This window comes from Bubalus kerabau, chromosome 8, assembly GCF_029407905.1.
Source record: "Bubalus kerabau isolate K-KA32 ecotype Philippines breed swamp buffalo chromosome 8, PCC_UOA_SB_1v2, whole genome shotgun sequence".
NCBI lineage: Eukaryota > Metazoa > Chordata > Mammalia > Artiodactyla > Bovidae > Bubalus > Bubalus kerabau.
In genome coordinates this window covers 105,503,231-105,526,755 of record NC_073631.1, presented here as the reverse complement: position 1 = coordinate 105,526,755, position 23,525 = coordinate 105,503,231, and the positions used below count along the sequence as shown (strand labels likewise).

General features: G+C 42.4%; 1 protein-coding gene across 4 annotated transcripts in view; it reads right to left on the bottom strand.

Annotated features, from left to right (window-relative positions):
• Window positions 1-17,652, bottom strand: part of TRIM24 (tripartite motif containing 24) — a 110,332-nt gene extending 92,680 nt beyond the window's left edge. For 2 of the 4 annotated variants that reach the window (XM_055591040.1, XM_055591042.1), the window contains exon 1: window positions 16,991-17,652. In XM_055591040.1, the coding sequence (XP_055447015.1) occupies window positions 16,991-17,354 (364 nt within the window). In that variant the 5' untranslated portion in view covers window positions 17,355-17,652. Of the gene's footprint in view, window positions 1-16,252; window positions 16,564-16,990 lie in introns of those variants that run through there. The other 2 variants (XM_055591041.1, XM_055591043.1) reach the window with 2 other exon arrangements.
• Window positions 17,653-23,525: the final 5,873 nt, after the last annotated feature.

Sequence of the window (23,525 nt, the reverse complement as noted above, 5' to 3'; positions counted from 1 at the left end):
AAGACCTCCACATTTCTAACCCTAAAATCCTCTTGGCCTCTCTTACTAGCCCTTGCAGCAGCTTGCCGATATGAACCACTGCTGCCTTTGTTAATGCTTTCTTTCTTTCACTTTGATGATGCTACATTTTTCTGGTTTTCTCCTACTTCTTGTCTGTCTCCTTTGCAGGTTCATCCTTATCTAGCAGTTGTTCAGTTCAGTCGCTCGGTCATTATCAACTCTTTATGACTCCATGGACCGCAGCACGCCAGGCCTCCCTGTCCATCACCAACTACTGGAGTTTACCCAAACTCATGTCCATAGAGTCAGTGATGCCATCCAACCATCTCATCCTCTGTCATCCCCTTCTCTTCCTGCCCTCAGTCTTTCCCAGCATCAGAGTCTTTTCAAATGAGTCAGGTGGCCGAAGTATTGGCCACCTGGTGGCCAAAGTATTGGAGTTTCAGCTTCAACATCAGTCCTTCCAGTGAACACTCTGGACTGATCTCCTTTAGGATGAAATGGTTGGATCTGCTTGCAGTCCAAGGGACTCTCAAGAGTTTGCTCCAACACCACAATTCAAAAGCATCAACTCTTTGGTGCTCAGCTTTCTTTACTGTCCAACTCTCACATCCATAAATGATTACTGGAAAAACCATTGCTGTGACTAGATGGATCTTTTTTGGCAAAGAATGTCTCTGCTTTTTAATATGCTGTCTAGATTGGTCATAACTTTTCTTCCAAGGAGCAAGCATCTTTTAATTTCATGGCTTCAGTCACCATCAGCAGTGATTTTGGAGCCCCCCAAAATAAAGTCAGCCACTGTTTCCCCATCTATTTGCCATGAAGTGATAGGACTGGATGCCATGATCTTTTCTGAATGTTGAGCTTTAAGCCAACTTTTTCACTCTCCTGTTTCACTTTTATCAAGAGGCTCTTTAGTTCTTCACTTTCTGCCTTAAGGGTGGTGTCATCTGCATATATGAGGTTATTGATATTTCTCCCAGCCATCTTGATTCCAGCTTGTGCTTCTTCTAGCCCAGCATTTCTCATGATGTACTCCACATATAAGTTAAATAAGCAGGGTGACAATATACATCCTTGACGGCCTCCTTTTCCTATGTGGAACCAGTCTGTTGTTCCATGTCCAGTTCTAACTGTTGCTTCCTGACCTGCATACAGATTTCTCAAGAGGCAGGTCAGGTGGTCTGGTATTCCCATCTCTTTCAGAATTGTCCACAGTTTATTGTGATCCACACAGTCAAAGGCTTTGGCATAGTCAATAAAGCAGAAACAGATGTTTTTCTGGAACTCTCTTGCTTTTTTGATGATCCAGCAAATGTTGTCAATTTGATCTCTGGTTCCTCTGCCTTTTCTAAAACCAGCTTGAACATCTGGAAGTTCACGGTTCACGTATTGCTGAAGCCTGGCTTGGAAAGTTTTGAGCATTACTTTACTAGTGTGTGAGATGAGTACAATTGTGAGGTAGTTTGAGCATTCTTTGGCATTGCCTTTCTTTGAGATTGGAATGAAACCTGACCTTTTCCAGTCCTGTGGCCACTGCTGAGATTTCCAAATTTGCTGGCATATTGAGTGCAGCACTTTCACAGCATCATCTTTCAGGACTTGAAATAGCTCAATTGGAATTCCATCACCTCCACTAGCTTTGTCCATAGTGATGCTTTCTAAGGCCCACTTGAGTTCGCATTTCAGGATGTCTGGCTCTAGCTGAGTGATCACACCATCGTGATTATCTGGGTCGTGAAGATCTTTTTTGTACAGTTCTCCTGTGTATTCTTCCCACCTCTTCTTAATATCTTCTGCTTCTGTTAGGTCCATACCATCTTTGTCCTTTATTGGGCCCATCTTTGCATGAAATATGCCCTTGGTATCTCTAATTTTCTTGAAGAGATCTCTAGTCTTTCCCATTCTATTGTTTTCCTCTATTTCTTTGCAGTGATCACTGAGGAAGGCTTTCTTCTCTCTCCTTGTTATTATTTGGAACTCTGCATTCAAATGGGTGTATCTTTCCTTTTCCCTTCATTTCACAGCTATTTGTAAGGCCTCCTCAGACAGCCATTTTGATTTTGCATTTCTTTTTCTTGGGGATGGTCTTGATCCTGGTGTCCTGTACAATGTCACGAACCTCTGTCCATAGTTCTTCAGGCACTCTATCAGATCTAGTCCCTTAAATCTATTTCTCACTTCAACTGTATAATCATAAAGGATTTGATTTAGGTCATACCTGAATGCTCCAGTGGTTGTCCCTACTTACTTCAATTTAAATCTGAATTTGGGAATAAGGAGTTTATGATCTGAGCCAGATATTGGAGTGGATAGCCTTTCCCTTCTCCAGGGGATCTTCCCAACCCAGGGATGGAACCCAGGTCTCCTGCATTGCAGGCAGACTGTTTACCAGCGGAGCCACAAGGGAAGCCCAGTAGTTGTTAGACATAAGAATTCCTAAAGGCTGATCCTAGGTGTACTCCACACTCTATTTTCTAAGAGCAGAAGAAGAAACAGAAGACAGCAAGCAGATCAACAAGGAAGGGTCAGGGAAGTGGGAGGAGAACTTGAACAACAGGAGCAGTCTAGAAGTTTGATGAGAGGAAGAAATATAAATCAACATACATCAGTATAGAGACAGACACTAAAAATATCAAGAGCTTTAGGCTCTCTTCCTGGCTAAGCTTAGTGATGAGGATATATAGTTAAGAGATCACAGGGAGCTTATCCATCCAATATCAAAATAAATATTCTGGTAATTATGACTCGTATTTAAGAATTTCTATTAAGAACTCCTATTAAGAATTAGTATTAAAAAGGAGTATGTCAAGGCTGTATATTGTCACCCTGCTTATTTAACTTCTATGCAGAGTACATCATGAGAAATGCTGGACTGGAAGAAACACAAGCTGGAATCAAGATTGCCGGGAGAAATATCAATAACCTCAGCTATGCAGATGACACCACCCTTATGGCAGAAAGTGAAGAGGAACTCAAAAGCCTCTTGATGAAAGTGAAAGTGGAGTGAAAAAGCTGGCTTAAAGCTCAACATTCAGAAAACTAACATCATGGTATCCAGTCCCATTACTTCATGGCAAATAGATGGGGAAATAGTGGAAACAGTGTCAGACTATTTTTTTGGGCTCCAAAATCACTGCAGATGGTGACTGCAGCCATGAAATTAAAAGACGCTTACTCCTTGGAAGGAAAGTTATGACCAACCTAGATAGCATATTCAAAAGCAGAGACATTAGTTTGCCAACAAAGGTCCGTCTAGTCAAGGCTATGGTTTTTCCTGTGGTCATGTATGGATGTGAGAGTTGGACTGTGAAGAAAGCTGAGCACTGGCGAATTGATGCTTTTGAACTGTGGTATTGGAGAAGACTCTTGGACTGCAAGGAGATCCAACCAGTCCATTCTGAAGGAGATCAGCCCTGGGATTTCTTTGGAAGGAATGATGCTAAAGCTGAAACTCCAGTACTTTGGCCACCTCATGCGAAGAGTTGACTCATTGGAAAAGACTCTGATGCTGGGAGGGATTGGGGGCAGGAGGAGAAGGGGACGACAGAGGATGAGATGGCTGCATGGCATCACTGACTCGATGGATGTGAGTCTGGGTGAACTCCGGGAGTTGGTGATGGACAGGGAGGCCTGGCATGCTGCGATTCATGGGGTCGCAAAGAGTCGGACACGACTGAGCGACTGAACTGACTGACTGAATACTATTTAAGAACTTCTTTTAAATTTTGTTGTACCATAATATGAATACCTATGAACTATTTTTATTAAAGGAAATCAAAACAAATTCTTTGAGGAATAGGATTGTTCTGCTACTTTAAAGAGAATGTGAAAAATGTTTTTAAAGACTAGATTAACATGCAAAACATTGAGATAATTCAGCTGATAGTCATGTTCATGCATTGTTTTAAACACAAATATTTGAATAAGCACCCTACATATTTATTATGTATATATGCTAAAAACTACTATGCTGCTGCTGCTGCTAAGTCACTTCAGTCATGTCCGACTCTGTGCGACCCCATAGACGGCAGCCCAACAGGCTCCGCTGTCCCTGGGATTCTCCAGGCAAGAACACTGGAGTGGGTTGCTATTTCCTTCTCCAATGCATGAAAGAGAAAAGTGAAAGTGAAGTTGCTCAGTCGCGTCTGACTCTTTGCGACCCCATGGACTGCAGCCTACCAGGCTCCTCCGTCCATGGATTTTCCAGGCAAGAGTACTGGAGTGGGGTGCCACTGCCTTCTCCAAAAACTACTATACCTTGTACATAATAAATCACAAAAATATAAGATATTTTTAAAGAATGAAATACTCTTAAATATATTGCTAATCACGGAAGCTTCATACCGTTATGGACTAATGGTCCAAGATGTAATATACACTTAAGGCGTAGTTCATCATTAAAATAATAAATGTCAATTTCAAAGAATCTTTTTATTAATTTTCAAACTTTCAGGTCCCCTTGTTAGACCTAGATAGTCACTACTGTTAACCTCCTAATAAGACTGATGAAGAACCTAAAATGTATCAGTTCGGCTATTCTAATGCTATACTTGCAAAATTAATGTTATCTTTAAGATAGCTAAAAATGAGATTTCAAACAATTTAAGCATGGTGGGAAAACTCACGATGCCATCAACTCCACACACCTGATAAAATTAAACACAAAATAAGGCAGCAACCAGGCAGTAACGGTTATAGCTTTCTACACAACATGGATCTCCTCGCCAGCTAACTCACCACTGATTGCATATTCAGGTGTCAAGAATAACAAGTATCTATTCTGCTACAAAACATTGAAGACATCATCAAATATGAGCAGTCCTGATTTCTCAGAGCTCAGCTTTCTGTCACTGGAGAAGAAGCAAGTCAACAGTACCCAATCTTGATTATAGATTGAACTGGAACTAACTCTACAATTTTAATTGGAATTGGGGATCACTTTTTTTTTTAAAGAATTTATCATCTTGTAATTGAATGAAGTATAGTTGATTTAAAACGTTGTGTTAGTTTCAGGAATACACCAAAGTGATTCAGTGTTTTTTATATACATATATATATATGAAAGTGTTAGTTGTTCAGTCATGTCTGACTCTTTGCGACCCCATGGACTGGAGCCTGCTAGACTCCTCTGTTCATGGGATTTCCCAGACAAGAATACTGGAGTGTATATATAAAGATATATATATATTCTTTTTCAGAGTCCTTTCCATTATCATCATTATAGGAAATTAAGAATAGTTCCTTGTTCTATACTGTAAAACCTTGTTGTTTATCTATTTTAGAAATAGTAGTGTGTATCTGTTAAATCCCAAACTCCTAATTTATCCCCCCTCATTCTCCCTCTTTGGTAATGGTAAGTTTGTTCTATATCTGTGAATCTATTTCTGTTTTATAAATAAGTTCATCTATCTTTTTTTTTTAAGATTACACATAAAAATTATATATGGCATTTGTCTTTCTCCGACTGACTGACTTTGTATAACCTCAAGGTCCATCCATGTTGCTACAAATGACATTATTTCATTGTTTTTTTGTGGCTGAGTAATAAGCTGGGAAAGATCAAGTGGGAGGAGAAAGGGACGACAGAGGATGAGATGGTTGGATGGCATCACCGACTTGATGGACATGAGTTTGAGTAAGCTCCAGGAGTTGGTGATGGACAGGGAAGCCTGGCGTGCTGCAGTCCATGGGGTCACAAAGAGTCAGACATGACTGAGTGACTGAACTGAACTAATATTCCATTCCATTCACATCTTCTTTATCCAGTCCTCTGTCAATGGACACTTAGGTTGCTCCCATGTCTTGGCTAACGTAAACAGTGCTGCCATGAACACTGGAGTGCATGTATCTTTTCAAATTACAGAGTTTTCACCTTTTCCAAATATAGGTCCAGGAGTGGAATTGTAGGATTATATGGTATTTCTATTTTTAGTTTAAGGAACGCCCATATTCTTCTCCATAGTGGCTACACCAATTTACATTCTCCCCACCAGAGTAAGAGGGTTCCCTTTTCACTATATCCTCTCCAGCATTTATTATTTGTGGACTCTTTAATGATGGCCATTCAGCATTAAGTGATACCTCACTGTGATTGTTATTTGCATTTCTCTGATATTTAGCCATGTTGAGCATCTTTCCATGTACTTGTCTTCTTTGGAGAAATGTCTTTAGGTCTTCTGCCCATTTTTGAGGTTTTTAAAAATTTTTTTTTTTTTATTGAGCTATATGAGCTGCTTATGTATTCTAGAAATTAATCCCTTGTCAATCACATTGTTTGCAAATATTTTACCCCATTCTTTAGGTTACTAGTTTGCTTGTTTATGGTTTCCTTTACTGTGCAAAATATTTTAAGTTTAATTAGGTCCCATTTGCTTATTTTTGTTTTATTCCCATCACTCTAGAAGACAGATGCAAAAAATACTGCTATGACTTATGTCAAATAGTGTTCTTCCTAATGTTTTCCTTTAGGAGTTTTATAGTATCCAGCCTTGTATGTAGGTCTTCAATCCATTTTGTGTTTATTTTTATATACGGAGTCAGAGAATGTTCTAATCTGATTCATTTACATGTAGTTGTCCAGTTTTTCCAGCATTACCTATTGAGGAGACTTCTTCTCCACTGTATATTCTTGCCTCATTTTTCAAAGATGAATTGACCATAGAATCACTTTTTATAGCTATGGCGCATGTGCCCTACATCTTAAAATTTAGGGACTTTTAAGACTCTGGAGACCACGGGACTTTGAGTAGTTCCATATCCATATGGAACTTCCCTAGGAATGGAGATTAGAGGGTTGTACACCAGGATCCTGGTAATGGCCTACCATTACCTTCAATCTTGGACAGTTTAAGTCCATAAACTTATCCGAGCACATGTAAATTGTGTTACAATTTGCAGGAGAAAAAAAAACACAATAGGGTCTGCAGTAGAGAAATCTCATCACCTCTAAGACAGCTGTGTATAGTTTTGTTTTTGTCTTTTGCTTTTATGAAAGATTCCCAGGTCTCAATCTAAGTCTCAATCTTCCAGGGCTCTAAGCAGAACTAAATTTGGTGGGTAGACAAGGGAAGATTCAGATACAGCACCAGGGACTGCCTAATTTAAAAGGGCAAATGACGATTATAGACATACCACTTGCTAAGCCATATATCCCCCAGGTGCAACATATGCCTAGAAAAGCCTTATTGCTAACTCACACAAAGGTACCTTTTGGGCTTGCAGCAACCCTGACTTCTTTTCAGGATATGGTATGTGCAACGCAGCCAAGTGCCAATAAGCCAACCATGGCATGCTTATTCATGAGACCACAACAATCTATACAACCAAGTACTTTCAAATTAAATTTATGCAAATAAGTTCTAATGTTTTCTCTCTCCTCAGTAGGTATTTTATTTCGTAATATGGCACACATTCCATTTTAGAGACTACTGGTCTAGTATATACTTGAAAATACACAAGTAAAATTTGAGAAAGGGATCAAGGTTATAGGAAGATACAAGAGATGTGTGCATCTATGTGACAGTTTAAACTGGTGCGGTCTCCGAATTAAAGGGAAAAGTCTGGCAATCTAAGGACCAAAGTTTGCTGATTACCACATTTGAGTAGAGGGGGAAAAAGCAATGTGATTAAAAATGGTCTTCCGACATCCACTTTCAATCGGGACAGAGTAACTAATAGCAGGACAAGCTTGTCTGACATGAACAACTATATGTAACTGGGAAGAATACATATGAAGTTCACTGTTTTCTGGCACTGAACAACAGAAATGGATGCCAGTGATCCCTGAAAAAGGGAAAACTCAGGAAGTGAGCCCCTATAATATCTTGATTCTCTACCACCTGGGAACTATATTCTGGCTGTGGTGCAGGGAACTAGAGCCTAAGGAGGACACAGATTAGAATCCTGAGGAAAATTTGGGTGGTGAAATAGGTAAGCACTCGAGAGAAGGGAACTGCACAGAGGAAGGGTACCAGCAGTCTATGAAGGGTTTCTCTGAATCTTTGGCTGAAGGCTACCATGCATGTGCAGGGTGAGACTTACAGAAGTTTACCAGAGAGCAGCTCCTAAGGGATTGAGAGAGGAGAATATATACTAGAGGCCCACAGGGAAGAGAGAAAATGAAAAGAAAGATGGCATTCTTAAACTGGATCATAATAATAACAACTTAAAATGTAAATACATTAAACAATTAAAAGTAAAATTTTACAACTTGGATTAAAAGCAAGACACAATCATATACTACCTATAAGAGAATATAAATGTTAAAAGTAAAAGGATGAAAAAAATACACAATTTAAACACAAAGATAAGAAAACTGATAGCTATAATAAGATAACAGGAGTACATCAAGGCTGTATATTGTCACCTTGCTTATTTAACTTCTATGCAGAGTACATAATGTGAAATGCTGGACTGGATGAAGCACAAGATGGAATCAAGATTGCTGGGAGAAATATCAATAACCTCAGATATGGAGATGACACCACCCTTATGGCATAAGGTGAAGAAGAACTAAAGAGCCTCTTGAGGAAAGTGAAAGAGGAGAGTGAAAATGTTGGCTTAAAGCTCAACATTCAGAAAACTAAGATCATGGCATCTGGTCCCATCACTTCATGGCAAATAGATGGGGAAACAGTGGAAACAGTAATAGACTTTATTTTCTTGGACTCCAAAATCACTGCAGATGGTGACTGCAGTAATGAAATTAAAAGAATGCTTGCTCCTTGGAAGAAAAGCTATGACAAACCTAGACAGCATATTAAAAAGCAGAGACATCCCTTTGCCGACAAAGGTCCGTTTAGTCAAAACTATGGTTTTTCCAGTATTCATGTATGGATGTGAGAATTGTCGGTAAAGAAAGCTGAGCGCTGAAGAACTGATGCTTTTCAACTGTACTGTTGGAGAAGACTCTTGAGAGTTCCATGGACTGCAAAGAGGTCAAACTAGTCAATCCTAAAGGAAATCAACCCTGAATTTTCATTGGAAGGACGACTGATGCTGAAGCTGAAGCTCCAGTACTTTGGCCACCTGAAATGAAGAGCTGACTCATTAGAAAAGGCCCTGATGCTGGGAAAGATTGAGGGCAGGAGGAGAAGGGGACGACAGAGGATGAGATGGTTGGATGGCATCGCCAACTTGATGGACATGACTTTGAGCAAGTTCCGGGAGATGGGGATGGACAAGGAAGCCTGGTGTGTGCAGTCCGTGCAGTCGCAAAGAATAAGACATGACTGAGCAACTGAACAACAACAGGCATCATGAAATAGTATGAAAAATAAAGAAGAGCATTTCGTATTGTTAGGGCAGGCAATCCATCAGTAAGACAAAGCTTCTAAATACCTGTAACAGAAACCAACTAGAAAAAAGGAATTAAGCGATAAATCAGCAATCATGATTGAAGATTTTAACACTTTTTTCCATAACTGATAGAACAAGCAGAAAAACAAAAACAAAAACCTGACAAAAAACCAAAAAAATATAACATATTTTTACACTATCAACCAATTTGACCTAATTAACATTTACAGAACACTACTCTCAGCAAACGGAGAATTTAATTCTTTAACTGCACATTCATCAAAATAGATGATACGCTAGGACATAAAATGTCTCAGTTCAGTTCAGTTGCTCAGTCATATCCATCTCTTTGCAACCCCATAAATCACAGCACGCCAGGCCTCCCTGTCCATCATCAACTCCCAGAGTCCACTCAAACTCATGTCCATCGAGTTGGTGATGCCATCCAGTCATCTCATCCTCTGTCGTCCCCTTCTCCTCCTGCCCCCAATCCCTCCCAGCATCAGGGTCTTTTCCAATGAGTCAACTTTGCATGAGGTGGCCAAAGTACTGGAGTTTCTGGCCAAAGTATTGGAGGACTGATCTCCTTTAGAATGGACTGGTTGGATCTCCTTGCAGTCCAAGGGACTCTCAAGAGTCTTCTCCAACACCACAGTTCAAAAGCATCAATTCTTCGGTGCTCAGCTTTTTTCACAGTCCAACGCTCACATACATACAGGACCACTGGAAAAACCATAGCCTTGACTAGACGGACCTTTGTTGGCAAAGTAATATCTCTGCTTTTCAATATGCTATCAAGGTTGGTCATAACTTTGCTTCCAAGGACTAAATGTCTTTTAATTTCATGGCTGCAATCACCATCTGCAGTGATTTTGGAGCCCCCCAAAATAAAGTCTGACTGTTTCCACTGTTTCCCCGTCTATTTCCCATGAAGTGATGGGACCAGATGCCATGATTTTAGTGTTCTGAATGTTGACCTTTAAGCCAACTTATTAACTCTCCTTTTTCAGTTTCATCAACAGGCTTTATAGTTCCTTTTCACTTTCTGCCATAAGAGTGGTGTCATCTGCATATCTGAGGTTATTGATATTTCTCCAGGCAATCTTGATTCCAGCTTGTGCTTCTTCCAGCCCAGCGTTTCTCATGATGTACTCTGCATATAAGTTAAATAAGCAGGGTGACAATATACAAATACAAAAACAGCCTTGACGGCCTCCTTTTCCTATTTGGAACCAGTCTGTTGTTCTATGTCTAGTTCTAACTGTTGCTTCCTGATCTGCATATAGGTTTCTCAAAAGGCAGGTCAGGTGGTCTGGTATTCCCATCTCTTTCAGAATTTTCCAGTTTATTGTGATCCACACAGTCAAAGGCTTTGGCATAGTCAATAAAGCAGAAATAGATGTGTTTCTGGAACACTCTTGCTTTTTCCATGATCCAGCAGATGTTGGCAATTTGATCTCTGGTTCCTCTGCCTTTTCTAAAACCAGCTTGAACATCTGGAAGTTCATGGTTCATGTACTGCTGAAGCCTGGCTTGCAGAATTTTGAGCATTTCTTTACTAGCATGTGAGATGAGTGCAATTGTGCAGTATAGTTTGACATCTTTGGCATTGCCTTTCTTTGGGATTGGAATGAAAACTGACCTTTTCCAGTCCTGTGGCCACTGCTGAGTTTTCCAAATTTGCTGGCATATTGAGTGCAGCACTTTCACAGCATCATCTTTCAGGATTTGAAATAGCTCCACTGGAATTCCATCACCTCCACTAGCTTTGTCTGTAGTGATGCTTTCTAAGGCCCACTTGAGTTCGCATTTCAGGATGTCTGGCTCTAGCTGAGTGATCACACCATCGTGATTATCTGGGTCATGAAGATCTTTTTTGTACAGTTCTTCTGTGTATTCTTGCCACCTCTTTTTAATATCTTCTGCTTCTGTTAGGTCCATACCATTTCTGTCCTTTACTGAGCCCATCTTTGCATGAAATGGTCCCTTGGTATCTCTAATTTTCTTGAAGAGATCTCTAGTCTTTCCCATTCTGTTGTTTTCCTCTATTTGTTTGCATTGATCACTGAGGAAGGCTTTCTTCTCTCTCCTTGCTATTCTTTGGAACTCTGCATTCAGATGCTTTTATATCTTTCCTTTTCTCCTTTGCTTTTTGCTTCTCTTCTTTTCACAGCTATTTGTAAGGCCTCCCCAGACAGCCATTTTGATTTTTTGCTTTTCTTTTCCTTGGGGATGGTCTTGATCCCTGTCTCCTATACAATGTCATGAACCTCCGTCCATAGTTCATCAAGCACTCTATCAGATCTAGTCCCTTAAATCTATTTCTCACTTCCACTGTATAATCATAAGGCATTTGACTTAGGTCATACCTGAATGGTCTAGTGGTTTTCCCCACTTTCTTCAATTTAAGTCTGAATTTGGTAATAAGGAGTTCATGATCCGAACCACACTCAGCTCCTGGTCTTGTTTTTGCTGACTGTAAACTTCAAAAGATTTAAATCCTACAGACCATTTTTTTTTTTCACTCTAATGAAATAAGCTATCTAGAAAGTCCCCCATACATCTACAAATTTAACACACTTCTAGGCAACCCATTGGTCAAAAGCTGAAACATCATTCAGCTCCTGAACACACTGAAAGGATAAAAGAATGTTACGAATAAACTCATGCCAATAAATGTACCAATTAGCAAAATCATATACTTTTATTCACACAATTTACTGAAATGGATTCAAGAAGAAATAGAAAAAATCTGATAGCCCTATTTCTATTAAAGACACTGAATTCCTAATCAAAATCATCCCCATAAAGAAAACTCCAAGCCCATGTGGATTCACTAGTGAATTCTGTCAAATATTCAAGAAGGCATTAACAGTAATACAAAAACTCTTTCAGAAAACAGAGATGAAGGCAACACCTTATACCATATTTTGAGGTATTACCTTGATGCCAAAATTAGGTAAGAACAGAAGATAATCATATCACCAATGTTCCTCATGAATATAAGAAAAAAAAAAATCTTTAAAGTATTAGCAAGTCAAATCTAGAAATGCACAGAAAGAACAACACACTGTGACCAAGAATTCAAGACTGGTTTAACATATGAAAATCAATGTAAGTCACCACAGAACAGGAAAAAAAAACAACAAAATCCACCACATAACCATTTTAATAAATATAGAAAATGCATTTGACCAAATTAATCATTCATTCATGGTAAAAACCCTGAAGACATTTGAAATAGAAGGAAACCTATTAATGTTTTTTATAATGGGCAATTATAAAAAACAAAGAAGCTAACATATTAATGGTAAGCAACTTAATTTTTTTTTTAAATTGGAGGATAATTGCTTTACAATGTTGTGGTAGATTCTGCCATACAATAATGTGAATCAGCCATAAGTATATATGTGCCCACTCCCTCTTGAACCTCCATTCCACTTCTCTAGATTGTCAAAGAGCATGGGGTTGAGCTCCCTGTGTTATACAGCAACTTTCCACCAGCTGTTTTATGCATGGTAGATTGTATGTTTCAATGCTACTGCGTATGTTTCAATTCATCCAACCCTCTCCATCCCCCGCTGTTACAGTGCCCAATTTAATGTTTTATCCCTAAGATCAGTAATAAGAAAAAGAATGTCATCTCTCATTTAATACTGAAATGAACTAAACTTCTCTTCAATATGGTACTGGAAGTCCTAGCTAGTGTAAGAGAAGAAAATGTCATGAATTATAAAAAAATGAAAATAAATAAGTAAAACTGCCTGCAACCAACATGATAGTCTATGTTGAAATTCCTAAGGAATCTACAAAAAACTACTAGATTTAATTGAATTTAGCAAGAGAATGGGATATTATCAACATACAAAAGTCAATTCTATTTCAATGTGTAAGCAACAATTGGAAATGAAAAATTTTAAATGCCACTTTCAATATTGTTAAAGAACATTATCATAAAATATTTCGGAGCAAACTTCACAAAAGAAATCAGCTCCCAGAATTGATGGTTAAGTGTTACAGACTGCCAGTTAATAAAGAGAACTGATAGACTCATATTTTACTCTCCCTTTGACAACTAAAGTGACCCCTTTCAAAAGTGTGCTCAGTCTTCTTTAAAAATAGCTCTTAGAGCTTGCTACTCTTTGGCTGAACAGTAACATCCACACTATAAAATATTGCATAACATTGTAACATTTCACAACATTATAACATTTAAGATCAGTTTGTCTCCTGACTTCATGTACCATAATGTATCTAAAGAAAATATTTTCCAAGCTCTTCCCCCTTTCCTGGACATGACTGCATACTAAGAAAATAAAAGTCTTGTGGTCACTCATTTTCTAACTGGTAGCCATACAAAATTTAAACAATGTTCTCAATATGGGCTTGCTGACCAAACATGAAATGTGTCTAAGCATTTACAAAAACTGTATCTTTGTTGTTACAAATTAGCTTTGTTTCTTCTTTACAACAATCAAACCATTATGTCGATTTTGGTTAAAAAAAAAAAAAAAATGTTAGAAAACACTTTCTATAAAGTTCATTTAGGATAACAAAAGGAGCACCAAAAAGCACTTAACAGAAAGGGAAAGTAGGTTTGATGATGTTGAGAACACTACACTTTTGAATTTGGTCTTCATTTTCTAACGAATCCTCTGAGCAACAGTACTTTAGAATAATACAGCTTGAACTAAAAAAAAAAACCACACACACACACCACACACAAAAACAAAATAAAACCCAACCACTAGGGTTTATGATTATCTAGAACTCTGAAGTAAAGCTATGACATACTGAGCTCTCTGGGGTAAGAGGTCTAGAAAACTATTTGCAACAAGCATATCAGGTGATTCTAGTAAAGTGAAAATTTGAAAACCCCTATCTAAATCTTTATGCTTTCTTTATAGTCCAACTCTCACATCCATACATGACTACTGGAAAAACCATAGCTTTGACTAGATCTAAATCTGAGTGTAACTGCAACACATGTGGCCTCAACAAAACTAGTTTTGTTTGGCCTACAGAAAGGGTCCACACTGGGTATGTGTTAATTACTTGCCAATATCTAATACTAGAGAAATGTTACAATGCTCCAGACCTCAGACTTCTCATTAAAAATTAAAGATCTTCCAACCCTGGCCCTGCTCTATCGCAAGACAACCTGCTGGAGCTAAGTAGAGTTTGCTCCCTTCCTTTCTCTCCCACCATTTCCTATTATTTTACCCAAGCCTTCTAGTTCCCCATCTGTTACTTGGTTAGCTCCTGACAGGACTGTAGTTTGACCTTTGACGCCTGTCCCCACAAGTTCATTAGGAGAAGAAGAACAGAGATAATGAACCTTATTTACAGTTGATCCTTGAACAAGCTGGGGGGGTTAGGGGTGCTGACACTTGTGCAGTTGAAAATTCGAATATAACTTACTGTTGACCTTCCCCCTCCCAGTTCTGCATCCTTGGATTCAACCCATGACAAATCATGTACTACTCTAATATTTCTATTGAAAAAAATCTGTGTATTAGTGCACGCTTGCAGTTCAAACTGTGCTGCTTAAGGGTTAACTGTGGTTCTGAAATAAACTATTAACTTTTGTTACAGCTAATATTAGAATAAGTCTGCAAGGAGAGAGGAAGGGAGAAAATATGCAAGTTATTAAGACTCAACATAGTCTTTTTAATTTATTGAAGATAATCCTAACTTTTTTTCTTTAGAGATATATGCAGAAGTATCGTTGGTAAAAAAAAACCTCTTCCTCAGTATAAAAAAAATGAAAACATTACCTTTCAATTTAAAAGCTTTCCTGAACTCTGGCTTACAATACAAACACAAAGATAAAAAATATCTGGAGACTGCAACAGTTTGAGAACTTTAAAATTGCAAACTTGCCTCAGAATTGAGGATCAGAGCTTTTATTACTCATGTTCTCATTCATTCAGATCTAAATGTCATGCCCTGCAACACAATACATCTTTAATTCTAGAATTATGCAGAATTCAGATCCTAATTGGCTACTGTCCATTTTAAACATTTAAAATATAAATAAAAGAAACCCTTAAATGTGTCTAAAAATTAAGAAGTAAAATTAACTTTCCAACAGGTGGGCCATGTCAAGAGCAAATTAGGGTGAAGGATCTGAGATTTTTACCCTACTTGCAAACTAACAAAGTATTAGCTTACCATGGAAGCTGGGAGAAGGCATGAGACTGGTGAATCAGAGACAAAGGGCAATTTATTATTACTTCCAGTAATAACATAAGCCAAAGCCATCAACACTTTAGCACTGGTTCCCAGAGCCCCGGTTTTCACCTGGCAAGGTGAAGAGGGTCAGTTGACACTTGCTTAAGCAACGCAAGCAATGGGCTGTGTTGCAGGAGAGGAAGCCCAAGTTTAGGGAACCCTAACCTTTTATGATGGGCAATAAGCAGGCCTGCCTTCTACCCCGGGAGACACTGATCGGTTACTATTGTACCATATGCATGGTTCCTCTTTGCTCTGATGGTCGACACTGTCTCTACCATCCAAGGTTTTTCCTTATACAAACATCCTTTAAAAACAGAAACAAAGAGCAGGCAGTCAGTACCTCCCCTGGCAAGCTCTGCACAGACAGACAGACCCATGGAAAACTCTTCTTAACTAGACACTGTTCCTAACACATAAATAAATCAAGAGTTTAACACTGCAACCTATTTAAAAGCATCAATTTCATGTGTTCTTTGACCTCGCTCAATTATTTAATTAGCAATTTTTCTCTAACTACATCAACTAGTCCCTTTTAAAAAGGCAGTATATGTAAAACCGAATTATTTCTGGTTACTTGGTCTTTTTTAAACAGAGTTGCTCAAATATTCGCCATGTAAACGTTTAAAACCTCAATTATTCTACCACAAACAATTTAGTGTGCTTACTTCAACTTTGTGTTTCAAAACCTGTTAACATTAGCAATGGGACCTACCTGTCAAAAGTCTCATTATACGGTAACAAACATCACAAAGAACAGTAACTTCAACATTTCCAGCTGCTGTCCACAAAATCCAAGAAAATGCTGCACTCCGAATCACTTTTTTCATTTGTCTTTACCATTTACCGACTCAAAACAAAATCTCCCAAAGAGAAGCACCACAAAACACCGTCTCTTAGTTCCTTTGTCCCCAACGGAGAGAACTGATGGCTCATTAAGGTAAATAACCCAAAACATGCAAGACAAAACAAAAAACCAGAATCCGATATGTAACCAAATAAAAGTCCCCACCACCTCATCTTCATCCCTCCCTTCCCCTCGCCAGCTCAAATAACGTGGGTACAGACGAAATGATTAGTATCAGCTGGACAAAGCTGCGGGGAGGCAGAGGGTAGCGGTTAACTAGATGCAGCCGGCAAAGGGCCGGAGATAGACAACAGCGCACTCCCGCAGAGGTTTTCAAAAGTACGGGTTGCACGGGCCACGCAGCCCGGAGGAGGAGGCTGGGGGGCGGGAGCAGCAGCTCGGCCAAGTCCACAGTGCTGGGGGAAGTTGCTCGCGGGGCGCGCGGACGCCGCAGAGCGCGCGAGCCCTGCATGTCACCGCCGCCAGCACAGACCCTCCTCGCCCCTCCCCCGCCGAGCACCCCGGGCGGCGACGACGTGACAGCGGGTCGCCGCGCCGCCCCGGGGCGCCGGCCTCCTCACCCAACCCCACCCTCCCGCCTCTCACCTTGGGTAGCGAACGGCGAGGAGCCGCTGACCGGCGAGCCGGGGGCGGGGACGGGCGGCGGGGTTTCGGCAGAGCCCAGCATGGGCGCGGGCAGCATGAGGTAGCGCTGGGGCGCGGGCAGGCAGCGCTGGCAGAAGGAGTGCAGGCAAGGCAGCAGCTTGGGGGCCCGGCTCTGGATGTTCTGGTGGCACACGGCGCAAGTGTCCAACAGGTTGAGCCGGGACGCCTCCCCTCCGCGCTCCGAGTCAGGGCCCTGGCGACTCTCGGCCTCGTTCTCCCCGCTCGGCGCCGCCGAGGGCCCCCCGGCGGCCGCCGCCGAAGCGGCCGCGGCCGCCGCCGCCGCCTTCTCCACAGCCACCTCCATTGTCCTGCCCCCGCCGCCGCCGCTGGGAAAGGGGGAGCGCGTTCTCTGCCCGCCGCCGCCCCCGATAGACCTCCTCCTCCTCCTTCTCCTAGGCCGCTCCGGTGACCCGCAGGAGAGGGAGGGACGGAGGCTCGGGCTGAGGAAGCCTCCTCAGGCCCCGGGGATCCGCCTCCCGGGTGGCGCGGCCGGAAGAAGAGGATCTGTCAGCGGGGACTGCTCTTCGCATCGGGGAGGCTGCGCCCGGTTCGCTTCGCCAACCGCCGCGGCGCTCGTCGAATCCGCCCAGCCCGCCCTCGCCTCTCTGCCTTTCTCTGGGGCCCGCGAGCCCCACCTCAGGCCACGCCCCCGCCGCCGCCCTCCCTCTCCCAGCAACCGAAGCGATGGCAGGGAGAGAGCCGTTCTATCCAGCCGCGTCTGATCGGAGGGCGGGGCCTGCCCGAAGCCCGCGAGGCTCAGACAGCCGCGGCGGGAGGCTGGGAGGTGGGAGGGCGCTTGCCCAGCCCCGCCCCCCGAGCTCCGGGAACCACGGCCTCTGATTGGTCCTTTGTGTGTGTTTAGCTCCCCTAAAAAGATTAAGCGTTTATTTGGTAACGATCGACCACATAATTCGGTCCAACTGTGTTAGCTCCTCCTATGGGGCGGGGCTTCACAGTGTCTACCCGAAGCTGTTAATTAACTACTTCGAAAAACTCTATTTACTACTGCGGACGGAGGTCCTGTAGGAGGAGTAAATATGGTGGGGAGGGTCGAAGCATAACGAAGTCAAGTGAGGGAGCAAAGGGAAGAATTTTTCAAAAAGGGAAAATGTATAGAAAAGATATTGTGGAAGTAGCATGGATTTTGCCACCTGGATTTACTAATCTCTGTGATGAGGGGAAGTTCTTTTGAAAGTCCGAAAATTTTAAAGGTTTTCCCCATGAAAAAGGTGAAATTAATTTTTAAATGAAGTCAGTGATTTGCTTTTTAGGTGAATAAAACTGATTTATTCTTCAAGGGATTAACGAAGACTGAGTGTTTTATTGCATAAATATGGCATCATTACAAGAAATGGAAATAAATGTCAATACTGATATCCAAATAATTCTAAAATATTCTTTTTCATTTCTCCAAACCCTCACCGCCCCCCTCACACACACAAACTTTGATCAGAAGTTACAATATTTTCACTTTAAAAATGGCCAAGCTTTACAAAAGTATAGAAATAGGGTAGGGGAAACAAGCCTCTGTACACATATGACTGTGGAAGTGCCATTTTAAAGAATACATGAAGTGATGCTGCACCTTTGCAGAGAGTAGGATGGGGTCAGAATAGGCTTTGTTAAAATGGAAACGATCCTGTGTTAGAGAAATAGTAAGTAGCCAAGATGGCAATGGTCAGGCTCTCTTGCCCTACTTCGTGTGAAAAACAACTTTGCATGGTTATGTAACAGCTGAGATCATCTATATAGCAATGCACACGTGCATTGTGATGCAATAGCTTGTCAAATTGCCACCTTTATTTCTGTATACCAGTATTAAGCCCACCTGAAACATCCCTTGCTGCTGCGTCAGCCACTGCAAATAAAGCATGTCTGCAGTTCCTATGGCTCCTTGCATTTTCTTCCAGCTTTGTTGCTTGCACCTTGCCTACCCTGGATTCAGTGATCAGCAAGACAATTGGCATAGTGGGAAGGATACCTAGCAGGAAGGGAAGCCTGAGGCTCCAATAGATGGAGGAAGCCAGTGGCCATGGCATAGCATGTGGTACTTGGTCGCCGTGGTCCTCTCGGTGTGGGCCCTGGTGGAAGACCAGGAGGTGGCAGACAGTTCACTGGATAGCCTTGAAGAGGTGTTACAGACGGTGAGTTCCCATTTGCCAAAGTGGCATGTACTGCTGCTGGCACTATGGGGTGGATTTTCCTGACTGCTCTGAAGTCTAATGTGGGTAGTGCCCACAGGCAAGCTGTCCAAGTGTCCGAATTACAGAGACGAGACAGGAGGAAGAACTAGAGCAGAGTATATGTACACTGGAGCAAGAGATGTGTGGCCTTGATGAACCCAGTGCCTAGGACAATGAAGAGTTAAGGGACAGTGATGATGAACGTTATGAGACCTTGGGTCCCTGCTTGTTAGCTAGGCCCATTGTACAGCAGAAGGTGAAATATGAACAACCTGTGGCCCCCAGTGGGGTGGGGACAGGGGGCAGACATCCTCAAGGGGTCCCCAATGTGACTGAGTTCACGACTTGTCCACCATATACCCAGATGGAGTTGGTTAACTTGGGTAAGCAGTTTCAGAAAGCAAGGGGAACCCTTGGCAATGTGGCTTTTGTGATTCTGGGACACAGGGGTGGATGGTATTATTTGTTCTGGGGGATGACATAGAATGATTGGCATCTATAACCACTCACCCCTCATTAAGACAAAGATTATAGAATGCTAGGCGACTCATGCAGGGGACACCTAGCCAAACACCCTGGTGGAATGGATTAATGCTGCCATCTGCACTGTGTAGACAAAAGCGGCAGAACTCCTAGACCCTGTAAGTGGCATGCTTTTGCTGAGTTAACCCAAGTTGTGAGACAGCTGGGCATGAAACAGTCTATGTTTAACCTAAATACTCGAGGTCTAGCTGATGAGCGTTTTACAGGAAACACGCAAGATGGCATTTTGAAAAATGTGCCCCAATGGGGACATAGTGAACAATGCCCTATCTACCTCTTTTGAATCCCTGAATGCTATTCTTGGGACCTACGTGGGACACCCCATCTATGAGGGAGGACTTGAGAAGTGGGCAACACCAGGCAAAAGGCCTCAGGAATGTGAAGACCCTGAAGGAGGGCCAAGCTGGTAAAGTCCCCATCCAGGCCACATGGTTACAGATGTAGGCTGATTTTCTGGTAGTGGGAATTAACAGAAATAAAATTGGTAAATAGCCCAATGCTACACTCCTAGAGTTATGGAGGCAACTGAGACTGGAGCAGCAGCTTACTAAGTGTGGGAAACACCCACAGCAAGAGATACAGTTCAGTTAAAGATTACATGGCGCCCAAGGATGTTCCTTCAGATACCCTTTTCTACTTTGAATAGGGCTCAGGCCAAGGTGCCCTCTTGAAGAGCCCAAGTGGAGACCAGAGGCCCCATGAAGAGCTTGCAATTCACTGGTCAATTCATTAGTACAGAGAGTAATGGCTCTGGTTGACAACAATGCTGAAGGCAGCCTTCTTTATGGCAAGCTGGAGCAGTTCCCTGGTCCTGGTGCACAAACCGATGGCTATGGCAGCCAAACAGTTAAGGTAAAGGTTGTGTCCTTACCTCTGGAAATTGGACGGCTCCTTGTGTGGATGTATACTGTGTGTATCCCCGATCACGGAATATGTTTTGGGGATACATGTTCCACAAGGCCTAATGTTGCAAACCTCTGTGTGGGAATTTTGTCCCTGAGTGTGTATGGTGAAGATCATTGTGAGGGGATACGTGAAGCATTCCTTACAGTTATTGCCAGCACCTCGGAGGGGAACAGCTGTGAGACAGTATTGTCTACCAGGTGGCCTGAAGAAATAGGCATTACTGTCACTGAGCTGGTGAAAGTGGGCATTGTACAGCCCACTCATAGTCCCTTTAACTCCCCACTGTGGTCTTTTCAGAAGCCTGATGGCTCATGGCGGTTGATGGTGGACTACAGAGAACTCAATAAAATCATGTCGCCCTTGCATGCCTCCATACCACTGATCTGTGACTTGATGGACCAATTGATCACAGTGTTGGGCACTTATCACTATGTGGTGGACTTAGCTAATGCTTTTTTCTCTATAGCTATAGCTGATGAGAGTCAAGGTCAACTTGCATTTACTTGGGAGGGAAGACAGAGGATGTTTCAGGTCCTTCCCCAAGGATACCTGCATAGCCTAACTATATGTCACTGGCTGGTTGTGGAAGTCTTAGTGAAAAGTAAGCACCCAACATCAGTGAACCTGTTTCATTATATTGATGATATGTTATTAACCCCCGAGTCTCTTGAAGATTTAGAACAGTGTGCACCAGAGCGCATTTGGAATCATGTGGGTTGGCTGAGAATGCCACAAAAATCCAAGTGCCTGGATTGTATGTCAAGTTCTTGGGAAGACAAAAGTGATATCAGAAGCTGCTGCTGCTGCTAAGTCACTTCAGTTGTATCCGACTCTGTGCGACCCATAGACGGCAGCCCACAAGGCTCCCCTCTCCCTGGGATTCTCCAGGCAAGAATACTGGAGTGGGTTGCCATTTCCTTCTCCAATGCATGAAAGTGAAAAGTGAAAGTGAAGGCGCTCAGTCGTGTCTGACTCTTTGTGACCCTATGGACTGCAGCCTACCAGGCTCCTCTGTCCATGGGATTTTCCAGGCAAGAGTACTGGAGTGGGTTGCCATTGCCTTCTCCAGATATTGGAAGCAGTAATTGATTAAAATACAAATGTTCCTGCAACCTACTACTGTGGCTCAATTGCAGACCTATGAGGGCCTTTTAGGATACTGGAGGGCATGGTGTGCCCCTTATATACTCACTTACAAGAAAGTGGGTGGCCCGGAATGGTTGGATACCATAGAACAAGCATTCTGAGCTACTAAGTGGACACTGCAGCAGGCTGAGGCATTTCAGGTTATAGATCCCATTAAGCCCTCTGAGTTAGATACACACATCACCCTTGAAAGGTTTGGATGGGTCTGTGGGAACAGCAAGAGTAGCTACATGCCCCTATGGGGTTTTGGTCTCAATTATGGAAAGGGGCAGAAATGAGGTACTCCTTGATGGAGAAGCAGCTAGCAGCTATGTATGCCACTTTATTATCCACAGAAGTGATCACAGAGAAGGCTCTGGTACATATTAAAACAACCTACCCAATAGAGGGCTAGCTGTGATCTTGGGTGTCATCTCCCAAGACCAGAGAGTGGCAAGACCCCAACCTTGGCTAAATAGGGAGCATATCTGGAACAAAGGAGCTCCCTGTCTGCCAGTCCTTTGTCACAGAAGCTGCAGCATATTCTAGAGCCTGTTACATTTACAGTAGAAACGTTGAGAGACACCCCGACAATGATGGAACCAGGACCCTTACCATTTAAAGAATGTAAACCACCAATACATGTTCAAGCCAGGTACACTGATCGGTTCAGTAGAGACCAGGCCTCCTCCTGGGCTGCCACTGATATCCAGCTGGCCAGGGATACCATATGGTTTGATTCCAGAGTTGGTCAAAGTAAGCAATGGGCTGAATTACATGCTGTCTGGATAGTGGCCAAGAATGAAGCAGTGCCCCCTCACTATCTGTACAGATAGTTGCATGGCTTATAAAGGTCTAATGTTATGGATCACCACATGGAAGGCACAGCACTGGCTGGTAGGCCAGCGACCCCTGTGGGAGTAAGCCATGTGACAAGATCAGAGGGACTTAGGGCATGAGAAGGACATAACAATAATACATGTGACTGGGCATTTGCCTATGGTGAACCAGAGGAATGATAAGCAGACAGGTTTGTGCATGTCTGGTGGGTGGAACAGGCTCTGCCCAATGAGGTAGCAGCTTGGGTACACCAGTGCCTGCACCATGCAGGGACAAAAACCATGTGGGCAGTCCCTAAAAGATGGGATCTTCTCATTTCATGGAAAGAGATAGCAGATGCCTGCCATGATTGCCCCACATGTGACCAGGAGGAGACCTCTATCCCCATAGACTGGCAGCCACCAATGGACAAGTGGTAAGGAGAAGGGTCCCCTTGACTCAGTGGCAAGTGGACTTGATAGGGCCTCTGCCAGCATCAGACAATGCCAGCTTTGCACTAACAGCTGCAGACCCAGCCACAAGTTTGCTTTTTGCCTGACCATGTAAGGCCACAGATCAACTCTGTAGATTCAAGGAGCTTAAAGCCATCCTCTAATCATAGAGAGTGATCAAGGTACCCATTTCACCGGAAAGAAGGTTCGGGAATGGGCACACAGACTGGGAATACAATGGATATTTCAAGTCCCATACTGTTGCAAAGGAGAAGCCAATTCTGACTCCATGTTGGAACTGTTTCATTGACCTGCTTTTCGTTGCTTTTGTTTTTACAATCAGACATAATGACCTGCCTCAGAGGACTCTGTCCCTCTGCCTAACTGTAAACTGAAGCGCATTTGTTCAGCACATAGATAATCTGACCCTGACCATCTGTGAATGTT